The 23645-nt window shown below is 39.1% G+C and overlaps 1 protein-coding gene across 3 annotated transcripts; it reads left to right on the top strand.

Moving 5' to 3' along the window:
* The first annotated feature begins 990 nt into the window (after positions 1–990).
* IMPACT (impact RWD domain protein) lies at positions 991–21393 on the top strand. Of its 3 annotated transcripts, none has more exons than XM_087754831.1 (11): positions 991–1305; positions 2007–2135; positions 2909–2961; positions 3952–4014; positions 7107–7192; positions 8874–9002; positions 9287–9384; positions 14417–14490; positions 16035–16125; positions 19256–19390; positions 21187–21393. In XM_087754831.1, exons 1-11 carry the CDS (start codon positions 1270–1272, stop codon positions 21256–21258), a joined length of 966 nt encoding a protein of 321 aa, XP_087610957.1. In that variant the 5' UTR covers positions 991–1269; the 3' UTR covers positions 21259–21393. The 3 variants fall into 3 exon arrangements, with proteins under 3 accessions (XP_087610957.1, XP_087610948.1, XP_087610939.1); XM_087754822.1 differs by having other exon boundaries at positions 1167–1305; positions 2007–2146; XM_087754813.1 differs by having other exon boundaries at positions 1169–1305; positions 9290–9384.
* The last annotated feature ends 2252 nt before the right edge of the window (positions 21394–23645 follow it).

Here is a 23645-nt window from a genome sequence, read left to right as displayed (position 1 = left end):
TTGAATTCTTCACAACTAAGTCATTATGAAAACACATTGGAAGAAAACGCATGACCTGCGAACTGCAAAAAAGGTGACACCCATACTTCGCACTCAAGCAAAAAGAGATCTTTGCTGATCAGTGCTGTCTTTAAAAGAGATACGTAAAACTTGTCAATGTTAAATAAATGAACTGCATTTCTATAACTGTAGTGGAAACCGCATGGAACACTTCATGATTTTTCTTCAATCCTCTTAGAGGAAATTATGTAGTTATAAGAATGCCAGTCACTCATTTTGAATGACATAAATGCAAGGTAAAAATGACTGCATCTGCTGAATCATCGCTGAAATATAACTGCTTATACACTTCATTTTTAAAATAGGATGTCATGAATAAGGTGAGAATAGCACCTGACAAGTGTAACTGTGATTCCCTGTCAATGCATGACAGAAGTAGATGTTGTAACGATTTAATGCTATATCTTGACCTAGTTATTTGGGGTACTTACTGTATGAATATGTTATGTTTCTTTTACTCGGGCCAGCGATTAAACCTAAGCTAGAAAGGAAGCGATCGCTCATGATCCCTCATTCTTTCAGAAATGCGCAAGGGTGGTTCCAGGGAACATCATTGCGGGGCACCGGGGATGAAAAGAGTAGAAAGAGGGACTGCTCGCATAGTTAATTGGAAGTGAAGCTCGGATGTAGCTGTGCTCTGGTCTCTGAAGGCCTGCCTGGGCCACGGGAGAGTCCTGCTCTCAGGTACACCGTACCTAAGAAACACGGGCCGCAGAAGGGAAGGTGGCGAGGGCTGCGCCGAGCAGGGCAAGCACGGCCAGCCCCGCGAGAACCGGAGCCACGGGGCAGGGCGGCGAGGCCTACGGGAGCGCCTCGCACCGCGGACGCTTCGCCAGCTCGCCTTGGGCCCTGCCCTGCGGGCGGGCGAGCAGGGCCCGGCTCTCCCGTTAGGAGCCTGTGAGCCCCCCGCTGCGGCCGCCTCTGCCCTTTCGATCCCCTCGCCAGCCGGGACGCAACAGCAACCGCCCGGGCACACCGGCCAAAGGGGGACGGGACGGGACGAGCCCCGCGGCGACCCGCACGGACACCGACTCCTTACACCCGCCCGACCCAGAAGCGCTGGGCAGGAGCCCGCCCGCCGGCGGGGAGGGGGTGCTGGCGGAGGGAAGGGCAGGCGGCCTCGCCGCCACTACCGCGCAAACTCCCCCGTCGGCGCATGGGCACACAGCCGCCCGCCCTTCCTTCCTCCCTGCCTCCCCTCCGGCACCGATGGCAGCGAGCGACGCGGAAACGGCCCAGCAGCAAGTGAGCGGCGGTGGGGGCGAGGAGGGCTGCGGGCAGCGCGGGCTGGCGCGGTCCCGCCGGGCTGGGCCGGGCCGGGCCGGGCCGGGCCGCGCCGCGGCGTCCTCGGGCAGGCGGTGCGAGCACCGCGTCGAAAGCCGTGGCGATCGGTGGCTTCTGGTGAAGCCCGGCCTTGTGAGGAGCTGTGTGGGCCGCCGTGCTGCCCGAGTGTCCGTTCAGGCACCAAGGGGTGACTGCACACCTGCGCTGGAAAGCCGTTTCAGTTGTCTGATTTCTAGGTGGAAAGGTGGCCGTCCGGTTTTTACGGGAATTTGCTGGATAAATTTATTCAGTCTTAGTAAAAACTAGTGCCACGGCCTTGGGGTTTTTCTCTTGCTGAGGGATGACCCAGCTGGGAGTGGCAGCGGTTGGGAGCTGCAGGGAGGTGGTGTAGCGGCCCCGTGTCGCTTTACTCGCCTTGGCACTGCTGAGAGTTACAGGAGTGTCCACAGAAATGCAAAGGCTGGCGCACGTATGGAATAACTGAGCAAAGTTTACTTCTGTCGTGAATCAGGATTGGATCCCCGATATTTATGGCCCTCCGGTATCCCGAGTCTCATCACATTCATAAATAAGCTGTAGAAGAGCAAGACGTAAAACAGATTGGCCCACAAGGTTGTGGGCTTTGGGGGGGTTTATTTATTTTTGCATAACGTTTTTCCTAGATTGATGAAATTGAAGCCCTTTCATCCATATATGGTGAAGATTGGTGTGTTGTTGATGAAGATGAAAAAATCTATTGCATTAGGATTAATGATTGTCTGGATCAACCAAAATGGACCCTCTGTCTGCAGGTATAATGGTGGTAAGGAGTTTGGCACATAATTTGCAGCTGGACTGATGCAGGCAAAATCTTGTGCTTGCGTGAAACCCTTTTAAATAGGATTCATTATCTACTCAGATGGATTAAGGAGCTTTTGGATTGGAATCCGTGACAGACTTTTCAGGCATTGTTCCTGTAATGCGTCAATGTGCACGTGACGTTTTCAGTAGCTACATATCCTAATTCCATATCTGACAAAAACTAATTTCAGTGTTATTCTCCAAAGACTAATTTTTAAAGTATTTTTTACATTGGCTTTGTGTAGGACACCTCAGTGAATCTGCTGAAATTGCTTCTAGATTTACTTTCTGGAAAGTGTGGAGACAAAATGAAATTCGGATCAACTTAACTGAGTAACTTGCTACTTTATGTTTACGGAACTGAAAACAATGTTTACTTAGTGGAAGAAACATTGAAGTGTCTACTTATGGAAGTGCAGTGCCACTTAAATAAGTCCAGTAACCATGTATGCAGCTCCTTTCAAATTTCTTCTGCACTTTATTTTGCATGACACTTCATCTGCAAAAATTGCACCATGAAATATAATATTTGTATGCATTACCATTACTGGAATCCTAAATATAGATATTCAGGTTTTCTTGTCATTCTGTAACAACGTAGCCAACTATTTTCTTCATTTGTAACACTGATTGTAGTCCCAGTGCTCGACATCAGAGTCCATCAGTAAAGCTCAGCTAGCTGAGAGGAGTAGTCCAGTGAATACTTATCCTGAATTTATTTCAGGTGATTTTGCCGCCAGGATATCCAACTGCAGAACCACCTATTTATCAGCTGAAGTAAGTCAAGTTTTCTTTCAAACATTTGTATTTCTTTTCTGAATTACCACTGTTAATTGTTTACAGTGTAAGTTGAAGTTTAATTAAGATTACTCCTTGAATTAAACTATACTGGGGATGGGGGATGTTCCTAGCAGGAATATTCTCTTCTTTCTCCTGAGTTAGACTCATGGAGCTCCCTATGACAGTTTGCTCTCTTCCCTCAATTCTTAATTCTTGCGGCATTATTTTGTGGCAAGGCAGCAATTAGACTGTGGAGGTATGGTGGCTGCTGCCTGTGGTGCTGGACAGTGACGTCCCATCGCCTCCTTGGGTGTACCCCTCTTGTCTGGATCCTTGTTTCAGATTGTAAGGCATGCTTTTCATTGGAGCACTGACTCTTGTTGGGATGGAGCCATGGCATGTGCTGTCGTCTTGTTTTCCTTCCCTGCTCTCCCCTTGTCTCCTGACATGTAAATAAGACGGGAATAGAGACGCATAAGCCAGGTCCCTGATTTGGATGACAGAGGGACGTGCAGGGCATGACACACAGCATATCTACTGAGTTTTAGTCAGCAGTATTGACAAGGCAATACAAAATAGTGCTGGTAAACTTGAGGCAAAGTTTATAGTTTAACGTGAGACCAGGAGGATACAGGTACGGAACTGAACGGTCATTCTAAGTATAATAGGTACTATGGTGCTGAAGGAGTTGGAAAGGTAAACTAATAATATGTAAGGTGACTCTGGAGTGACAATGGCCTACCATGAAAAATGAGTCCAGCTTTCTTACCTGAGGTAAGAAAAGGCAGCTTAAGTTAGGAGTCTTGAAGGAGAACTGGGTGACCATGTTTTTATCAGGATATTTACAACTGGAATCTTGTTAAGTGGGAATGATTGACAGTGTTTTATTTTCAAGGTGTTTATCACATTTATTTTAAAATGAATGTTCATTTAGATGTTGGAATCAGTGTATGGGCACAATTTTCATTGCATTTCTTTTCATTCTAGTGCCCCTTGGCTTCGAGGACAAGATTATATGGAACTAGCAAATAGCTTGGAAGAAATATATGTGTAAGTTGGAGACTGTGGAATATAGTAAAAGGCGACAATGTATTTTCAATTTCATGCCCTGCTCAATGTATTCTTTTGAAGTACCTGCATGAACTAGTACTTGTGAAGTGATTGCTGCAATAGCCATAAACCAGCAAGTTTCTTTTATAAATCTAACAGTTAAAGATGCCGTGTATTTACTAAGCATTTTGCAAGAACAAATTGTGTTAAACTCTGACAAATTTATTTTATATTGCTTAGACCTGGTGTTCTGTAAGGATAGAAGTCTTCATTTTGACTCTCTTTTAAAATCTGTGAGATTGCTTATGCATTGGTACTATGAAGTATGAGATTTCTCCATCTATTCTGCATTTGAATATTAAACCACAGGATGTGAAAGCATTTGTTCGTGTCTTAGAGCGTAAGTGGCAAAACAGTTTTTCTTAAATGATAGCTAAGGGATAAGTAGGTTTTAAAACAAATTAAACACGTGTAGAATCTATTAACTAGAATCTGTAACATAGCGGACTGTTTATTATCACAGTGTGCAGCTAACAACAACAATGCATAATGAATGCATGAGAATAAACAGAACATCTAGTAATACTCAGATTACATGTTTTTGAATTGCTGTGAAATTGGGGTAGTAAATGTAGTAATTTTATATGGTTTATTTAATTCTTTCAGATCCCAAAGATAACATAAACTAAATGAAATGAAAATATGTCATAAGGAAGCACAGTCATGCACAAAATATTGAAATCTGAACATTTTACATAAGGAATGGTTTTTAATGCCATAAAATAAGGAAGAGAGCACTTAGCTTGCATGAGGGTTTTTTATCCAATTACTCAGTTACTTTGATTAACTGGGTTTCTTATCTAATTAAGCAACAGATAATTTAAGCAAGTTAAATTGAATTTGAAGTGTTAAAAATGCACAAGAATTTTAAGTGAAAAGTTCTATGGGATCATATTAATCACAGTTATTCAGTGGAGCAAAAAGTACAGAGATTGTCCTTAACTCTGTCCAGATCAATAGGATTTGCTGGAGTCTCTGCTAGAGGTAGAGCTGCTGTAGGTGGTTCTTCAAATGTTCTGAGCATCTGGCGCAAGTTGCCACCTGAGGACTGTGAGGAGAAATAGCATGGTTGTGAAGCGTTTGGTTTTTTTTTTTCCCCTTTTCTTTCCACCTGCAGTCTTGTAGGCTGTTAAGCTGTGCTGGTTAGATCAGTCCCTTGCAGCTCCGTTCTGTCTATATCAGTTGCTGTTCAGAACCCTCTCTGGTCTCCTCTCCTTTTTGTTGTTCAGCAGGAAATGAATGCATTTGTACTTTAGGCCATATACGTCACTTTAGACTGTTTAACAACCTTCTGGAGTAGTCACTGATGTGCACAGTGTTTGTGAAAGCCCTTTATCTATCCAATGGCTAAATAGCTGTCAGGTAAACAGAGGTACTGTGCATCATTTATAATGTGTGTTTTACCAGGTTTCAAGTCCCTACTGATCTAAATTGCTTAGTTCTGAATTCTAAAACAGTATGAACTATGCTGTCCGTCACTGTCTTCTCAAGGAGTTGGAAAAAACAGATAATTAGAGATCGCAAGTCTGTTTTGGGAGACACAAAGTTCTTGGAAGTTAAGAATAGTAGCAAATATTTGGATTTTTTTTTTCTCCAGATATTTTTCTGGTAAGACTTTTATTCAATACAAAGCTTTGTTTCATGACTTAGACAGAAGTGAAAGAAAAATAGCAACATAGAAAGGTAACCTTTGAGAGTAATTGTAATTCGTGAATAGGCAGAAACTGAAATTGGGTTGTAGCTGAAGAAATTGCTGTTTCCTTGCATATAACAGAGAAATCTTATTCGTTGTCTAATCTCTCTCATGCCATCATTAAAACAAATACAGTTCTTCATGTATTAAAGCAGTGCTTCTGTATGATAAGAAGCAACATGAAATCAGGGCATTGAATTGTTCTGGAGTCTGTCCAGATTTTGAAGACAGAGCTACAAGGTTATAAATTCCTTGGGTTTGCTTGAATATTTTTCTTAAAATATGTATATTTGTTTGAATTTCTTATTGCATTCAGGAATAGTGCTATATACATTAAGCAAAGTAAGATTTAAAAAATGTGATTCTGTCACTGGTATGTGGTGCTCCAGATGGTGGCAGTAAGAATAAAATTAGTGAGAAACCCACAGCTCTAAATCTTTAGTTTTGTTTTTGAGACAAACATGCACAGTTCATAAACATTAAAATATAATTACAAAGACAACTTTTCAGGATACCATTTTAAATATATTTTTGATTGTTTGGGTCCTGCTGCACATTAAGGCAGCATTTCTTAACTCTCATTATGCACACAAAAAACGTGTTCATCCCATCCTCCCCCAGTACCTTAGTACAGACCTGTGCCCCTGACTAAGGACTCCTAGACCTAAATCCTTACCTCCCTGTCCTATAGGACTGCTTGTTACCCAAACCGTAGCATGTAAGTCCAACGCTCCACTGTGTCTACTGCCACTGACCTACTGTCACAGTCCACCAAGATCAACCTCTGCTGTGTGTGCACTGACTACTTGAGGGGGAAGAGAAGTCACGCTGTTCCAAGGAAGAGCCCCCCTCCCAAACATGAAGGGAAAGAGTCCCCTCCAGCCACAGAGTGGCTGAAGGAGCTCATCACTGGCAGTATGGTACTTTTTGTAGAGAAAACCGATCCTGAGCAAGCTCTAAGGCTAGACATCCTGGCTTAGTGTTCTTTTGAAAATACTGAGGACTGTCCAACTTACTCTTCTCGCAGTTGCTTTCCCTTTCTTTAGCGGTCAGAAAGTTTCTGTCAGTTGCCTATTTTTCTCCAGCATTGGTGTTTTTACTGTTTAAAAAGAAAAAAAAAAAAGGCAGCCACAAAGCAAGTATATAATGATGCAGATACCATGAGTTTCACCCAGTGAACTGCTGAGACAGAGCTTTTCACAAGCCTGTCTAAGCTCTTTATCTCACTAGATTATAATGTTCTATTTTTGCATGTCTGAAATCTGTATGTTCTTTGGGGTACTTTCCAAGTGAAATCCACAAAAATGATTCTTCATTCACTGTGTGTTTTAACTTCCAGGCAGAACCTTGGTGAAAGTATACTTTATTTGTGGGTGGAGAAGATACGAGAAGTTCTGATAGAAAAGGCACAGTCATCAGATCCAGGTACTTCAGAAAATACACGGGTTTTTCAGTTTACTTCTTGTTCAACTGCAAAGTAAGATTTCATTACAAGTTAAACCTTTATGCCCAGTTTTGTATTGGATCTAAATAACAGAAAACAGTCTCCAGTGTCATGGCTTATTGTTTTACAGTGATAGCTTCCCTTTTTAAAAAGCAGTAGGAAAGCAAAGGAAGGAGCTGGCCTCAGTGAACTAGAACAAGGTCCTCAGTTCTCCCAGGAATTAAATTACTTGCATGAAAGCAGAGTGCTGCTCACAGATACATCGTGCATTGTCCTCTGTTGTGCAAAGGAATAGTTCATATCGGTAATTAATTTCTGGTGTTGAGTGCACTCTTGGAGGATAGGAATTAGCGTCAAGAGAAGATAAGCTTCAGTGGAATATGGAGCCAAATGACCAAGTATTCCATCTTAATTGCATTTTACTGTATTGGGATGAGAAGTACATCATCACTCAAGTTGCAGTGATTCTTCTGCTGCTACTCTTATAGTGATAGAGTTTGTGTAAATTCACAGTTGTTCTTTCAAAAAGTAGTGGGGTTTTTTTTGTGGTTTTTTTTTTTTGTGCATTAAAATGCTAAACTGCTATAAAATGCATGAGTAACATGCATGCATGCATGCACACACTTGTGGCAAAAGAAAATAGAACTATTTTTCTATGTCATGGATGTTAGCTTAGTCCTGTGAGGAATAAAAGACTGAAGAGGAAGAAAAATGTGTATTCTCAGTGCTTCCTCATGATAAGGTCCAGTTTTAGTTTTTCAATAAACTGTGCATTTTGTTGCTACAGACATTTAAAAAGTCATTTTTTGTTGACATGACTAAAGGAGTGGATACTGAGAAGTGAAAATTGTACTGATGATGTTGGGTATTTCGACAGCAACCTTGTGCCTTCTACTTAATACATGTAATGATTTTTCTAAGCCTTTTGGACACGCTCTATCACCCCTCTGCTTTTTTATTGAAAATACTGCATCATCACCACATCATAAGTCCTCTAAACAGGAAATAAGATTGTGATATATTAACTTGTCTGCATGGTAGATTCTCTCTAAATCCAGTTGCCAGAGCACTAACTGTGTGTGATATTTACTCTGTTGCTCTTGACTATTATTTTTTGTATGTCCTATGCATGAAGGAAGATAGGATTTTTGGAATCCCAGAGTGCTTGAAACATGCCCAGAGAGATGTTTCAAATATAATGATTTTATAACCTCATGAAGCAGCATTGAACAACAGCTCTACACTTTTCCCCAAAAGACCGATAAATGACTGGAGTTCTTGTGACATATCAGACTATTTTGATCTCTAAATTCAGGTTAAATTAATGGTAGCATTGTAAATGTTTAATGGAAATCTTAAGCATTATTTTTCTTTTCTTCTTAGAAATACTGTTAATTAGTACTGAAACAGAAGATATTATGCAAGGATCCCATAGCATGAGTATTGTATTCCTAATTCTAAGTAAGATTTTAGTTAATACTGGACTAAGAATTTCTGGGTTTTCTTGTAATTAATGTTACTATTCTGAATTTCGCAATTCTTAATGGCAAACTGATTTGAACTGAAAAGGCAGAGATTTTTGAGAAAAAGAATTTGAAATTTCGTCTTACTTGTCTCACAAAAAAAAATGTATAATAAATTCTACTATTTGTATCTTAATAGAACCAGATATTAAGAAAACCAGTGAAGAAGTTGATGAAGATGACGGAGATGATTTTCTCCTAGACTATGAGCCCATTCAGGAAGATCCAATTAAAATGTTAAATTACATTACATCTGAAAGTCAAGAAGGTAAAAAATACGTCCTTGTTAATTCTGATGAAGTATTCTAGAAGAGAGAGACCTTAAAATTCTGGTTTTCTACTTGGCTTTTCAGTAAAATCAATAACATTAAAATTATAATAAAGATTAATAACAATCATAAAAAACCCAACATATTTTTGGTGGTACGTCATCTTGTGTACTTAACTTTAACAAATCCCTTTTTTAAAGTTGAGACATTCTTTACTTATATAGCCATATACATTGTTTCAGTACCCTTAAAAGAAAACAAACACTTCCTTGTTTGCGATCAGTAGATGAAGAACTGCCATCCATACATCATGGAAACCCAATCACAGATCGAAGGAGTACTTTCCAGGCACATCTGGCTCCTGTGGTGACACCCAGACAAGTTAGTACAGATCAATTCTACTCTTCTTGTCTGCAGTTTGAGCTTGACAAAATATTACTGAAATACTTGGCATTAGCTGAATATGTCTGTCTGTCTTTGCATCTTTGTGTGCTCATGTTGTCTGAGTAGTTGTCAGTTTCTTGCTTTCCCTATCAGCTAAATAGCTCTAAATATCAGCTCTGCAGTGCTTCCTGCTGTTCTTTACCATTAAGTGTATTAGATGTAAGAGAATGGGAACATCAAAATTTGACTTTTGGATGTTGGCAAGTTTATCATACGATATTTGGAAGCTACTGAGTCTGCCCTGTGGTACTTGGAAAATGAACTGAAATGAGTTTAGGAATGTTTTCCCTCCTTCAGAAAGGAGTTCTATTGAAAAATAGAATTGGATAATGCATGAGTAAACCTTTATCTAGACCTAAGTGAGAGGGGTAAGCATGCTTCTAGAGTTGTATTTACCTACAACTATAGAAAAAAATGTCTGCACTAGTTCCTGTCTCTTACTGGAATCAGTGGTGAATGTAGACCTAGACAGAGTGCTAGAAAAGGGCTGCTACATTTTGTTTCCTATCATGCATCCTCTCTTTCAGCAGTTTAACACAAGGTAAAGAAAGTATCCTTGTGTTTAATATTACTGATTTTTTTAGCCTCTGTGGAATTTGTCCAGTTGCTTCTTGCACCAGAATTAACTTTCAGAATCAACAACATTGTATGAAAATATGCCTTCCTGTGTTTGCTGTGAATCAGTCACTCATAACTTTGTTTGTTGCACCTCTCCAATTTCTCTATGCCGTTTGGATTTTTATAGACATCTATCGTATTTTATAGACCTTAGTTTTCTGTTTTCCAGGCTGAAGACCCCCAGGCTATTTTGGTGCTTTGTAGATGTAGGCTGTTCTGTACATGTAATGTATGCTTTAACCTCTTTAAGAGGCAGACTAGAACAATACACAACAAGATGTAATCACTCCAAGGATTTATAGAGTGGTGTAAAGAGTTTTTCTGTTTTCCATATTCTTTTCCTAGTAATATCTTTCAGTTTACTTTTTTGACCTCTACTGAGCACTGAGTGGTGTTTTGATAGAAATGTCTGTTATAACCCCAAGGTCTCTTTTTGCAAATGCTAATAACTGGTTTGGACTCGCTTTGTATGTCACTTTGCATCTATTAACACCAGTCTCCTTTGATCATCCCTGTTTAGCGTGGAAACTACTGATCTACTCATCTTTTCTTCTCATTAACTGAGAGTTGAACCTTGAGAGGATTTTCCTCTTTCCTTTTATCCAGTTCTAGCTTTTACTTTAAGAATTTTTGGTAAGGGATCTTGTCAAATGCTTTTTGAAATTCTAGGTAAGGTATATCAACTACATGCTCCGTGACTCTGAAAGAATGTTGACAGATTGACAGAGTTTTGAGGCATATTTCTCTATACAAAAGCTGTAAAGTTTTAAGCTGTCTGTGTTTTTTTTTTTTCGGTTTTACTTCACCTCCATTAGTTTGCTTAGTATGGACATAAGACTTGTTGGTCTTTAGTTCCTTACATCCTTGCTGGAGTACTTTTGAGATGTCGGTATCGCATCAGTCACCTTCTGCTGCAGAAACGGTTTTAACTGGTAGGTTAGATATCTTAGCTGTAGTTCAACTGCTGCATACTCCAATTCCCTTTGAACTTTTAAATAAATATGATCTGGTTTTGCTGACTTGTTTCTGTTCATTTTATCAGCTTGCTTAACCTTATTCTGTGGTTAGGCTCCGCTATATCATCCTTGCCTGACCTTTTAAGTTCATAAATACTGTACGTTCATTTAGGTTTTTGTGCTACAGCTGTATCTTCTTTAACTGATTCTTTTATATATATTATATATATTATGTTTGCTGGCAGATCTCTGGTAAGCTTCAGCAGCTTATGTGTTTGAGGAAAAAAGTTATTACTAATTTTATTTTTACACCTTCAAAAATGTGCTGTGCTTTTCACATCTATCTTGTCATCTATCTTATTTTTCTCTATCTAGATAAAACTAGAACTTTTTTGAACACACTTTCAGCTTTTTTGAGCTCTTCTTTTACTGCTTCTAAAGTGAAAGTAATTTTATTCATTAGGTTAATGTGGAATAACTCAGTGTTTTAAAATACTCAGTACATTACCATTTTCATTAAAGTAGCACTGCACTTCAGGGGCTTTCTTAGCTGTGCTCAGTCCTTATGAACTGTGAGTGCCGATGAACTGTGTTGCTTTAGAAAGGGAAGAAATTGGACTCATTAGCTTAATGTCCTTTTCTCATTTTAAAAAAACTCTTGCTTTTTGATCATGATGTATGAGTAAGATTGTTCTTACTTATGAGGAAGTCTGTACCGACAGACATGGGTTTCCAAAAGGCCAGGTCTGTGTCAAGAACTAGTACTCACTTAAAGCAGGTTACTAATTTCCCTCTCGCATGCAAAGACATTCTTAATTTCTTCTTTTATGACTTCTTTTAAAGACAACATATACTCAGTAAACCTAGGAATTTCCAGTCAAGGCTTCTTGGTATGTGGTTAGCATAAAGATAGAGCAATTCCCCAAGTGTCAAATCCATCTTGTTTCACAGAGTCTTGCTGTACGGTGTGAGGTGATTGGCCTTCAGACTGCAGAGAAGCTTTATTGTGGTTGGACTCATTTTTCTGAAAGAAAGTCAAAGGAGGTGAGGAATAGGGTAAACACTGGGCCTGTAGTGAAAGCTAGCTTCTTTACCAGCTGAAGAGGTTAGTGTGTGCCCATAATAATTTATCTGTGTAATCTATATGCTGCAATGATATTTATCGATATTTTAAGACAGTGCACAGATTGCTGTGTAAATTTCTTTGTTGAGTATTTTTAATAGTGGAACTTAACTTCTAGTGTAGTTTTCAATAATGATAGCCAGAGTAATACTGTAGTTACTTACGTAATAGAATATGTTACCATAAACCTTATGAGGGAAAGAAAGTGATAGGCATATTTCAGGTAGCAGGCTGTATTTGGTACCATTGCTTTTCCTTGTCTCAATTTGGCTTATTCTGAAGTTTAAAATGTATGCGGTTCTTGGACTTGACATTGATTTAGTATGGTGGGACTAAGAACTGATCTGTTGTTTAAGCATCTTGTGTCTTTTATGAGCAGGTGCCTCATTGACATGTAGAGAATTACATCCCTTAATTCCCTAAAGCAGGAATAACAGAGAGGGGAACAGGAGAAAAAGGCTCAGGAGCTACAACAGGAAAAAGGATAAACTATTGCTTAGCTGTAAGATGTGTGTCTTGGAGGTTTATTGCTAATACAGACACATAATGAATCTTTAAGGTATGTTTTCAGGAGCCTGGTAGCTGACAAATAACTAATGTCAAAGGTGATGATCATTTCATATGCTTTGTACCCTAAGTCCATGTATTGAAATGTATTTATGAAAGTGTATTAAGTAATATAAGTTGTCTTTCTTCAGTATTCCCCTTTAGGGTAAAAAAAGGGAGAAAACAGGTGTCTGAAGTGTTCATAATAGGAGGCTTTTTAATTGAGGTATCTTATATTTGAGGTGATTTTTGTAAGTTGAATTTCTTCCAGAAGAATTGGAAATAGCACAGTATAGCTAAGACAGATAATAAATATGTATATTGATTACTCCTGAGAGACATGCAGTGGAAGGCAATTTACTTGCCAAGCATGTTTTCCCAAGCTTTCTCAACTTCATTAATGTTTTGCTCAAAGTAATATTAATTTTGTATTATGTACTAGAACAGTGTCTTGATCAAAGCTCTCCTTTTTGCTGGACCAAATTGGAAAGCATTGAACAATTGCTAGCTTGTTTAATGAGAAACAGAAAATGAATGAATATTGATAAATATTTTGAATTTGGTACTTCTTAAGAGCAGAGAGATGGAAATGGTGGGAATAGCTGTTTTCTGGGACATACTGGCACTTTCAGACCCATAATAGAACATTTTTTTTTTATTATTATTCTTTCTGTGAAATGGAAACTCTGAAAAAAAGTATGTTTGAGGAAAACAGAAAAACTCAAAATGTAGCAGAGCTTTCTAAACATCACATTTCTTTGTGAAATAGGTAAAAGCAGTGTGTAATGGGAAAATGCATCTCTAGTTGTGTTATATTCCAGCTTAATGTTATAGTTAAAAGTAAGCAGGTGTAACTGATTCTTAATACCAATTAAAAATGTTTTCTAGATCTTACCATCTCCCTTGTTTAGTAAAGCAATTCGACACTTCTACGTCTTCAGCAATAACATGAATGTACACAATGTACAAATTCAAGGAATAGCTGTTTCCAGTATCCCAGAAAAATGAGTTGAAACTCGCATGAGAGTACTGAGAAGCTGCTTCTTGAGTTATTACACTGATACTGATTCGGCTGGGATAGGGTTAATTTTCTTCGTAGTAGCGGGTATAGTGCTGTGTTTTGGATTTAGTAAGAGAATAATGTTGATAACACACTGATGTTTTGGTGGTTGCTGAGTAGACTTTACACTAGTCAAGGACTTTTCAGCTTCCCATGCTCTGCCAGGTGCACAAGAAGCTGGGAGGGGGCACAGCCAGGACAGCTGACCCAGACTGGCCAAAGGGCTATTCCATACCGTATGACGTCATGCTCAGTATATAAACTGGGGGGAGTTGGCTGAGGGGCAGCGATCGCTGCTCGGGGCATCTGTCGGCAGGTGGTGAGCAATTGCATTGTGCATCGCTTCTTTTGTGTATTCTTTTATCATTATTATTATGATTTTTTCTTTCTCTGCTGTCCTATTAAACTGTCTTTATCTCAACTCACAAGTTTTACTTTTTTTTTTTTTTTTTTTTTTACCGGGGAGGGAGGACAGTGAGCGAGTGGCTGTGTGGTGCTTAGTTGCCAGCTGGGGTTAAATCACAACAATATTTAATTCATTTTATGTCAAAGTGTAAAACTGTTTCATTATAGTACTAAGAAGGAGATGTTTGTTTAGCAGTGATGCTGAGATGGTGTGTATGAAATCCCTGTTGTAAAAGTAAGCTTATTTCTGTTTTTTTAAAGGTAAAGAGAGTTCTTGAAAAACTGTATGAGAATAAGAAAATTGCAAGTGCTACCCACAACATATACGCATACAGGTGAGATATGAGTAGTGGTTTGGTTTTGGGTTTTTTTTTTCAGTGTTCTTTGACGAATGAGTGCAGGGCATGAGAAAAGTAACATCTATCAAAGAAGTTCCTTGCTTTTAAATCTTTATGGGAGTAGGTTTCTTATTTGTATGGTAAAGGTTTTAGGCTTCGTTTTGAATTTGAGGTCAAGAAAGTAGAACATGTAGTAGGAAATATGTTAATATAGTAAAGCAGCATTAGAAATAAAAAAAGACTAAAAATGGATTTGAACATGTGTTGTTATACTTTGTGTAGTATGTGTGAGCATGGAAGGGCTACATCATCCTGAACTAAATGTGTTTTTACTTGGGCAAAGTAACTTTTTTTTTTCCCCCAACCTTATATTTCAAAATAGCTGAAAATTTTTAGTTGAAATAAGAGCTGAAACAGAAAGCCTGATGCAGACATCTGGCATATGAAATTACAGCTGAAATACAAGAAACTTCAGGGAAGATGAGAAACAGGTAAAAATGAGTTTGGCAATGGTCTGTTTCTGGCAACTCTTGTGAACATAGCTTACATGAAATGAATTGGTCTTAGTCCAGATAATGATGTAGGTTTTCTGAGCAATGTAAGTGACAGTAAAAGGAGCCCCTTTCATTACTATAGGAACCAGTCATCTGAAAAAGCATGTATTGACACTGATCCATTCATATATGTCCTGGCATGATCCTAATGAAACATGAAATGAGAACAAAGTGAAAGCTTACTTTACCAAAAAGTCTACCGAAGTAAAAGGTTTCTGTAAAGAGGGGCTTTCTGTTGCTGCTGCTGCTGATCTAGCTTCTTTCACTCATACTGTCTAAATACATTTCAAAAAAGCAACAGAAACATACTTATTGCTTCATATTTGTCATCTAGTACCACAAGCCTCTTTGTCATTGTGTCACGTGTGTATTAACTAAGTTCGGAAGTTATGAAATCAACTGGTAACAAACAATAGACCTTTGAGCATTGCTTCTGGAAAATTAGACCTTTGTATAAAACAATACACCCCGAAGTTTCTTGGAATGCCCCCTGAGGAAGGAGATGGCATGGAGAATCTGAAGGTGAATTTCAGTAATAGTTTTATGCTGCTGCTGAAATATAAACCTACCTAATTATTCATAATATTTTTGTGTGAGTTCTTCCAACTTGTGGGTGTGTACCATAATTTGAACCTGTATCTGATAGAGTTGGTTTCAGCTAGGTGTAATTATTAGGCTAAAAACCTAAGGATTTTTCTTATTAGGGACTTTATACTGGTAATGAGTCTGGAGTTAACCTGAAGTAGCTAAAGTCTATTTAAAAGCTTCTCAAAACTTGTTCTACACTACAGATAAATATTTGTGGTTTACCCTAAGCCTCATCCTGTTTTCATGTAAATGTCCGTAGTAGGGAGGTAGAATTGATACACATGCATATGAGAGATCCCTGAGACTTCATTAATCATGTCAAAATGTTACTTGATTGACATTTTTTGAATCTAGTTTATGTTCACTTTTTTTTTTTTTTTCCTTTTTGTTCTTTTTAAGAATATACTGTGAAGATAAGCAGACATTCTTACAGGATTGTGAAGATGATGGGGAAACAGCAGCAGGTGGACGTCTTCTTCATCTTATGCAGGTTATAGAAATTAATCTTTGACTTCTGGAAGTCTTGAACAGATTTTAAAAATCACTACAATGTAAATAAACTTGTAGAAGGTTATTTTAATTCTCGCTCTGCTCTTAGCCAAATAGATGATTACTTTCTTAAAGGTGAAAGAAAAAACACAGACTGTTGCATGTGTGTAGTAAATTGGGATTTCCAAGTCTTGGATCATAGAAGCAAGTTGTGTTTCATAGGTGGTAGTAATAGTTTGAATGGTTTAAAAGAGAAATAAGTTTTGATTCCTCTGCTTACTATGTGGTGCAAGGTATACAGAAAATGAAGACTGGAAGAAGCTTATAGACAGAATGTACAGCTGACCTATGCACAGCCTTTCATTCAGTTTCCTCAAATATTCGTAATAAAAAGACACTTACATTTGACCTTGCAGAGTAGAGCTTCAAATGCAAAAGGTAGTGGGAGTGAAGGAGTTAAATTGTTTTGATCATTTAATCTGTTTCTTTGTGCTGTTTCCAGTTCTGGGTCCTTGGCCCTCATACTCACATATATTTTAGTTTTCAAGTGTTGAAATAATATTCCCTCGGCAAAGTTTCTACTAAATGTGAATTGAGATTGATAAATTTTGATTCACTGGCATGATGCAAGCCCTCGTAAAACCATAAATAAAGTATCATAACTACATGGATCAGCTGGGTACATCTTATGCAGCGCCTCAAGTCACTTAGCTGTATCAGCACACTAATTACTGTTTTTAATTTTGATTTTTAGATTGATGTCCCCTTCACAACCAGGCTTTTCTTTTCCCGTCCTTTGCTTGCTTGCATGTTCTGTTGCTTAATGTGTTATACTCTTATTCCTGGAGACTGTTTTAAAGCTGTTTTTTTTGCTTTGAAGCTTTTTTTCTTCTGAAAAAAATATAATTGATGGAAATACTTTGACATTTTTCATTTATGACTTTTTGAAACTTCCTAAGTAACTCAAACCTGACTTGGGAAGGAAAACTTCCTTTATGTAATATATGCAAGTGCATGTGGTAATTGTGAAAACACTATTGTAATAAAAATAATGTAAAGAAACAACTTTGCAGTTACTGTACCTCAATTTGTTCTGAGCTTATCAGCTTTTTCTCAGCATGTTAATGTATACTTTTGAAAGTTGTGAGACTTACAGTGTCTACGCACTTAACATTCCATAAAAACCCAGTGTAGAAAGTGACATGAAGTTTCCCCTTTCAAATGTGAATGTGTTTAAATCATACAGATCATCTCTCTCCATCCTAGTTGCTCTCCATCCTAGTTGCTGGGAATATTTTTGTTTTGGAAGAGTACTGCTGTAGCGATCAGAAAAGTGCAATTTTCACCTGTAAGAAAAGATTAAAATCATTTATGGGGTGATTTCTAGATGTTCACAGGTCTTGTAGTTTTTCTGTTGTAAGCACTTGTCACATATGGGCATGAAAATTAGGTGGTTTAATACACTTATTGTTGCTGTACTTATAGTTCTTCTTTTGCAATAGAAATCTTATCTCATTTCAGATAAACCTAGTACTTCAGTCAAGATAGCACTTTCCGGTTACAAGAAACTCTTTTTTAGCTTAATTCTTTCGAACTTAAAGTTAGAGTTAAAAAATTTCCCAACTATGTTTGGCATCCTGTTTACTGTGAACAGTTGCTATACATAGACTTTATGGCCAATGTGTAAATGTAGAGTAGAAAATTTATATAATTTCCTTAAAATTTTAAGAATATTTCTGTTTTCACAAACAATGATAGAATCTTCTAATAGTATTGTTCAAATTAGCCAAATATATGTATTTTTCTCCTTAGTGGAGATAATGTGTGGTTGTTAACATGCTTTATTGATAGCTAGCTCTTAAGGGATTTTTTTCACTTCCACCAAACCACCCTGATATCTTGCAGACCACAGTGTTTTTGCTCAGCCTTGTGCAAATAAAGCTGTGTTTGCTCTGTCTGGCTCCGAGCCATCTGTGTGCATTAGTGTAGTACTGCGCAGGACTTGCGAGAAAGCTGTTTATAAGTGAAGACCTTCCACAGAGACTTCAGATGCCTTAGTTTGAGGGACAGATTCAGGATCATGGTCACTAATCATGCAAGACTAATTTGAGCAAAAATGCTAACTGGTGATTGTCACTACACATTTCCATGCAGTAATGTCTACCTTATATTTTGACAAGATTTGTGTTTCTCTCTGATACTTAGTTGGCATTCCCTGTGTTACTAGTGTTTGCTGGTGATGGGGAGATCTTGAGCACAGAATTGCTGTAAGCGGAATAAATGCTAGTTTTCAAGTCACGTTTAGATTTTGTGAAGAGTAAAGTTTTTGAAGGCCTTCCATGCTTCTTGCCTTTAATTGCAGTAAAAGAAATGATCACTTTCTGTTTAACTCTGTACTTGATTTTGTTACTCACAGTCTTAAAGCTATATAAAGGTTGTTTAGTTCCTTTCAATCCTAATTGCTAATACAATTATTTCATGTTGTGTGAACTTTATATATGCCTTTTTGAATTCAGAAAGCAACTGCTTGCTTGTAAGGGACTAAGACTCAAACCTGGAAAATGCAGAGGTGTTTATGGATTATCCAGGTGCTGTTGCTACGTCCTGCACATGGCAACAGTGCTAGCTTATGGCATTTTAGGTATCCATGTGTATGCCTGTCCCCTGGCTGTTACTAGCCTCATCCACCAACACTTCCAGAAATGTGGATAGACAATCTGCTGAGTGACAGAGGTTCCCTGGAAATAATAATTCATCATATCAAAGAATAATAAATGCAACTCAGTAATTTTCCCTTTAAGTAATGCCTGAAGCCTTTGACACACAAATGAGCAACTGTAGTGCACATGATATAGCTTTGTGCTCTTGCTGAGGGATATATTGACTCACTTTACTTTGAATTTACCTTTGGGTAGGAGCTTGGAGAGGGAAACTTACCACAACTGCTGACTTGTTATTATTTATTACCCTCTGATAACAACATATGTGTGACACAGACCTGACTGTAAGTTCTTCATAAAAATGCAAGATAGTAGACTTTTTCTATGTTTAAAATAGGTGTCATCAGTAAAACTAGTTCAAGTAAAAAATAATAACTTTTCTTTCTTTCTTTTTTCTTTTCTTTCAAACAGATTTTGAACGTCCACAACGTGTTAGTTGTGGTGTCCCGCTGGTATGGAGGTATTCTCCTAGGACCGGATCGTTTTAAACATATAAACAATTGTGCAAGAAATGTACTTGTGGAATACAACTACGTACATTCAGTGGTAAGTTTCTGCCACTTGGAATGAAGGCATTTGTATGTGAACTTGTGTAAATTGTCACTGTTAGGTGAAGCCAGAAGAAAAGTACTACTACCTGTGTCATCCTCTGGTTGCTTTGATGCACTAATAGTATGCATAGGATCACTGCAAAGACTCTGGAAGAACTTCCAAAGAAGTTAGTGAGCTGGTTTGTAAGTGTGAGGTGTACAAGGGAAGGGTGGCAGCCGTTGAGGACATTGGTCCAGAACGCAAATCTGAGGGTTGGGGGAGAATGGGAAGGGGAAATGCCTTTTTCTGTGTGTGCAGAAAACTGGAAGCTGCTGCTGCTTTTCATGCTTACCTGTGGCACCAGTTGTAGTGTGTGGCAGACTGAGCTTGGGAATCACTGTAACTAGTAGGCATTTTAAAAACTGAAAACTTTTTTAGACGTAAAGAAGCTTTCAGAATTACAGATAATAGACACCATTTAAAAAAAATCTAGACTAGGAGAATTCAAACAAAGTAACATTAACTGTTACAGAAATGATTAAGGGAAAATGTTTCAAGGGAGCTCAGGAGACAAGGTTCCAAATGTCTTTAAATGGCATTTTACTTCTTAAGGGACTTAGGTCATTTAATCGTCTAATGTTCTTGGTTTTCAACATTTCTTCTCTTCATCCTCAGAACAGCATATTAGATATGTCGATGTACATTATAGTATGTAATTGCTAACAATAGAAAGTTTAAGACAGTAGGAAATAATTACTAATGGATACTTGAAAATGTATGCAACTGTCAGTTTTCCTTTTTATGTGAAAGTATCTAAGATTGTTGTGGCTGAAAGCTGAGCATTCTTCCCCATTCCAGCCCCTGCACTTTTCAATTATTTGCTTTTTGCATTTTAGACGTGCTTGTATATACTTATCGATTTACTTTCTTGGCAGTTTATCAGTGTTCTCTTATTGGAAAGCATTGCTCATAAAATAAAAGGAAACTAACAAGACTTTTAAGCATTTTTCCTTTCTATTTTTAATGACTTAAATCAGACTGCATTTCTTTATTGTGTATTAACAAACATGTTTTGTTACCAGTGTCCATCAGAAAAATAACAGATGGAATTTACGGTAATTATTATTCTAGTACCATAGATGTGGCTCTTGGAAAAAGTGTTTTACTTAACTCTCTTCAGAATAGCAGAATTCAAATATTCTGTTAGGGTCCATTTCCCTCCTGTGTGCAAGAGGTAGAAGATTAAAATGTCCCAGATTCTGTCATATATAGTGACAGATTCCTTCACCATTTTGGGGAGTGCTTGCAATGAATGCCTACTGAAGAAAAACTTGTTTTTCAGAACTGGCAGTCAGAGTAAGCTGTACATTACAATGTTGATCCAGCAAGACTGGTGAAATTTTGTCCCAGTGTAGGTTTGTTTCACTTAGGGAAATGGTTTTAATGTACTGGTGTGCAGTATGTCTCTTGATAAGGCCACATCCACACTAGAAGCAGTTTTGCAGTATAGTGTAGATGTATTCCTATGCTGGTAACCTTTTCCTTGAGCAGAAATGGCTTACATTATTTTTACATTATATACATCTGTTGGCATAGCTATGTCTATAATTTTATTGCTGAAGGCAGAAGTTTCTAAATAGCAAGATGAGCAGACAAATTAATGAAACTGAGTGGTTAAGTATTATACAACTGAAAACTTCAATAAATCCCAGTGTTCATATTAAAAATAATTCTCATGGGTGACCTTGAGAGAATGCTCACGGTATGTAAGAATGTTGATTAAATTTTGAAATGCTTGTTTTTCATTTCAGGAAGAATCATCTAAACAAGCAGGAAAGAGCAAAAAGATAAGGAAGGACAACAAGAAGAGAACAGAACACTAATTTATTTTTTAAAACTATAAAAAGATTATTTTGCACATATTTATACAACGAAAACATGAACGCTATTGCCTTATCCAATACAACAGACATTTTGTATTCAAAAGAGAATTTAGTAAAGATATAGATATATTTTCATCTTGTTCTGTGATTTCTTCTGCTGTTGTACACTTAAGCACAAGTTTTCTGTATTCTTACACATTTCAGCTTCTTGCTTTGAGGGCATTGTAACATCTGGAACCATTTCCCCTCCCACCACCTCCCACCCAACGGTGGTTGGCTAATTTAAAATGTGGTTTACTTATCTTCCCCATTCCTGGGTTCGAACTCAAACACCTGTCTTGTATTAGTAATTGAATTCCCTAGTTTGTTGTATTGAGGGCAAGACTGGAGTCATTCATAGGCAAGGTCACTTAAGTTTTACATTTTTTTTATACCTAAAAGGAAAACGTGTGGCCCAGTGCTATTTGGCCTTGGAGAGCCTGGTCCTGCCTATGCAGTTCTTGGTCATGCTAGGTAGGGCCTGCCTGGTGACGTAAGAAAGACTGAACATGGGTGATGAACTAAGAAATGTAAACAAATTACTTCAAAATTTCTTTGAGGATTGTGCTGTGAGTGTCGGGACTCTATGAGCCTGTGGAAAAGCTGAGGTTTAATTGTTGTATAAGTAAAGGAACAAGTGATTTCAACACAGAATATGGGGATTTTGAAATCGGACTGTTACAACTAGCGGTGAACATTAGTAAACATTCTGAAGTGACTTCCGTTGGTGTAGAGTGGGGGGAAAAAACAAGTGTTAACGATATGATCAAAAACACTTGAGTTTTCTACTCTTTTCATAGAATCGTTAAGGTTGGAAAAGACCCTTAAGATCATCGAGTCCAACCGTTAACGTATCACTGCCAAGTCCACCACTAAACCATGTCCTCAAGCATCACGTCTACCCGTCTTTTAAATACCTCCAGGGATGGAGACTCAACCACTTCCCTGGGCAGCCTGTTCCAATGCCTGACTACCCTTTTGGTGAAGAAGTTTTTCCTAATATCCAATCTAAACCTCCCCTGGTGCAACTTGAGGCCATTTCCTCTCGTCCTGTTGCTTGTTACTTGGGAGAAGAGACCAACCCCCACCTCACTACAACCTCCTTTCAGGTAGTTGTAGAGAGCGATAAGGTCTCCCCTCAGCCTCCTCTTCTCCAGACTAAACAGCCCCAGCTCCCTCAGCTGCTCCTCATAAGACTTGTGCTCTAGACCCTTCACCAACTTCGTCGCCCTTCTTTGGAGACACTTGAGCACCTTGATGTCCTTCTTGTAGTGAGGGGCCCAAAACTGAACACAGTACTCGAGGTGCGGCCTCACCAACGCCGAGTACAGGGGCAGTATCACCTCCCTGGTCCTGCTGGCCTCACTATTCCTGATACAAGCCAGGATGCCATTGGCCTTCTTGGCCACCTGAGCACACTGCTGGCTCATATTCAGCTGGCTGTCAACCAACACCCCCAGGTCCTTTTCTGCCAGACAGCTCTCCAGCCACTCCTCCCCCAGCCTGTAGCGTTGCATGGGGTTGTTGTGACCCAAGTGCAGGACCCAGCACTGACCCTTGTTGAATCTCATACAGTTGGCCCTGGCCCATTGGTCCAGCCTGTCCAGGTCCCTCTGCAGGGCCTTCCTGCCCTCCAGCAGATCGATACTTCCACCCAACTTGGTGTCATCTGCAAACTTACTGAGGGTGCACTCAATCCCCTCATCCAGATCATCAGTGAAGATATTGAACAGGACTGGCCCCAACACTGAGCCCTGGGGAATACCACTCGTGACCGGCCGCCAACTGGATTTGACTCCATTCACCACCACTCTCTGGGCTCGGCTGTCCAGCCAGTTTCTAACCCAGCGCAGAGTGCACTTATCCAAGCCGCGAGCAGCCAGCTTCTCCAGGAGAATGCTGTGGGAGACAGTGTCAAAGGCTTTACTAAAGTCCAGGTAGACAACATCCACAGCCTTCCCCTCATCCACTAAGCGGGTCACCCTGTCATAGAAGGAGACCAGGTTAGTGAAGCAGGACCTCCCTTTCATAAACCTATGCTGGCTGGGCCTGATCCCCCGGTTGTCCCGCACTTGCTGCATAATAGCACTCAAGATGATCTGGTCCATGACCTTCCCCGGCACCGGGGTCAGGCTGACAGGCCTGTAGTTCCCTGGATCCTCCTTCTGACCCTTCTTGTAGAGGGGCATCAGATTTGCTAGCTTCCAGTCATCTGGGACCTCCCTGGTTGACCAGGACTGCTGGTAAATGATGGAGAGTGGCTTGGCAAGCTCCTCTGCCAGCTCCCTCAGTACCTTCAGGTGGATCCCATCTGGCCCCATGGACTTGTGAGCATCCAGGTGGAGGAG

The sequence above is a fragment of the Nipponia nippon genome, unplaced genomic scaffold (genome assembly GCF_047370975.1).
Source record: "Nipponia nippon isolate SJK-2023a ecotype South Korea unplaced genomic scaffold, ASM4737097v1 scaffold_1, whole genome shotgun sequence".
NCBI lineage: Eukaryota > Metazoa > Chordata > Aves > Pelecaniformes > Threskiornithidae > Nipponia > Nipponia nippon.
The sequence above is the reverse complement of the archived record's forward strand: the minus strand, read 5'-3'. Positions and strand labels throughout refer to the sequence as shown.

What these genes read in the sequence shown, in the direction of transcription:
- IMPACT (XM_087754831.1), top strand. Translation starts at nt 1,270, where the DNA reads ATGGCAGCGAGCGACGCGGAAACGGCCCAGCAGCAA. An exon ending in CGGAAACGGCCCAGCAGCAA is followed by an intron (nt 1,306 to 2,006) that starts GTGAGCGGCGGT and finishes CGTTTTTCCTAG; the next exon opens with ATTGATGAAATTGAAGCCCT. An exon ending in GTCTTCTTCATCTTATGCAG is followed by an intron (nt 16,126 to 19,255) that starts GTTATAGAAATT and finishes TCTTTCAAACAG; the next exon opens with ATTTTGAACGTCCACAACGT.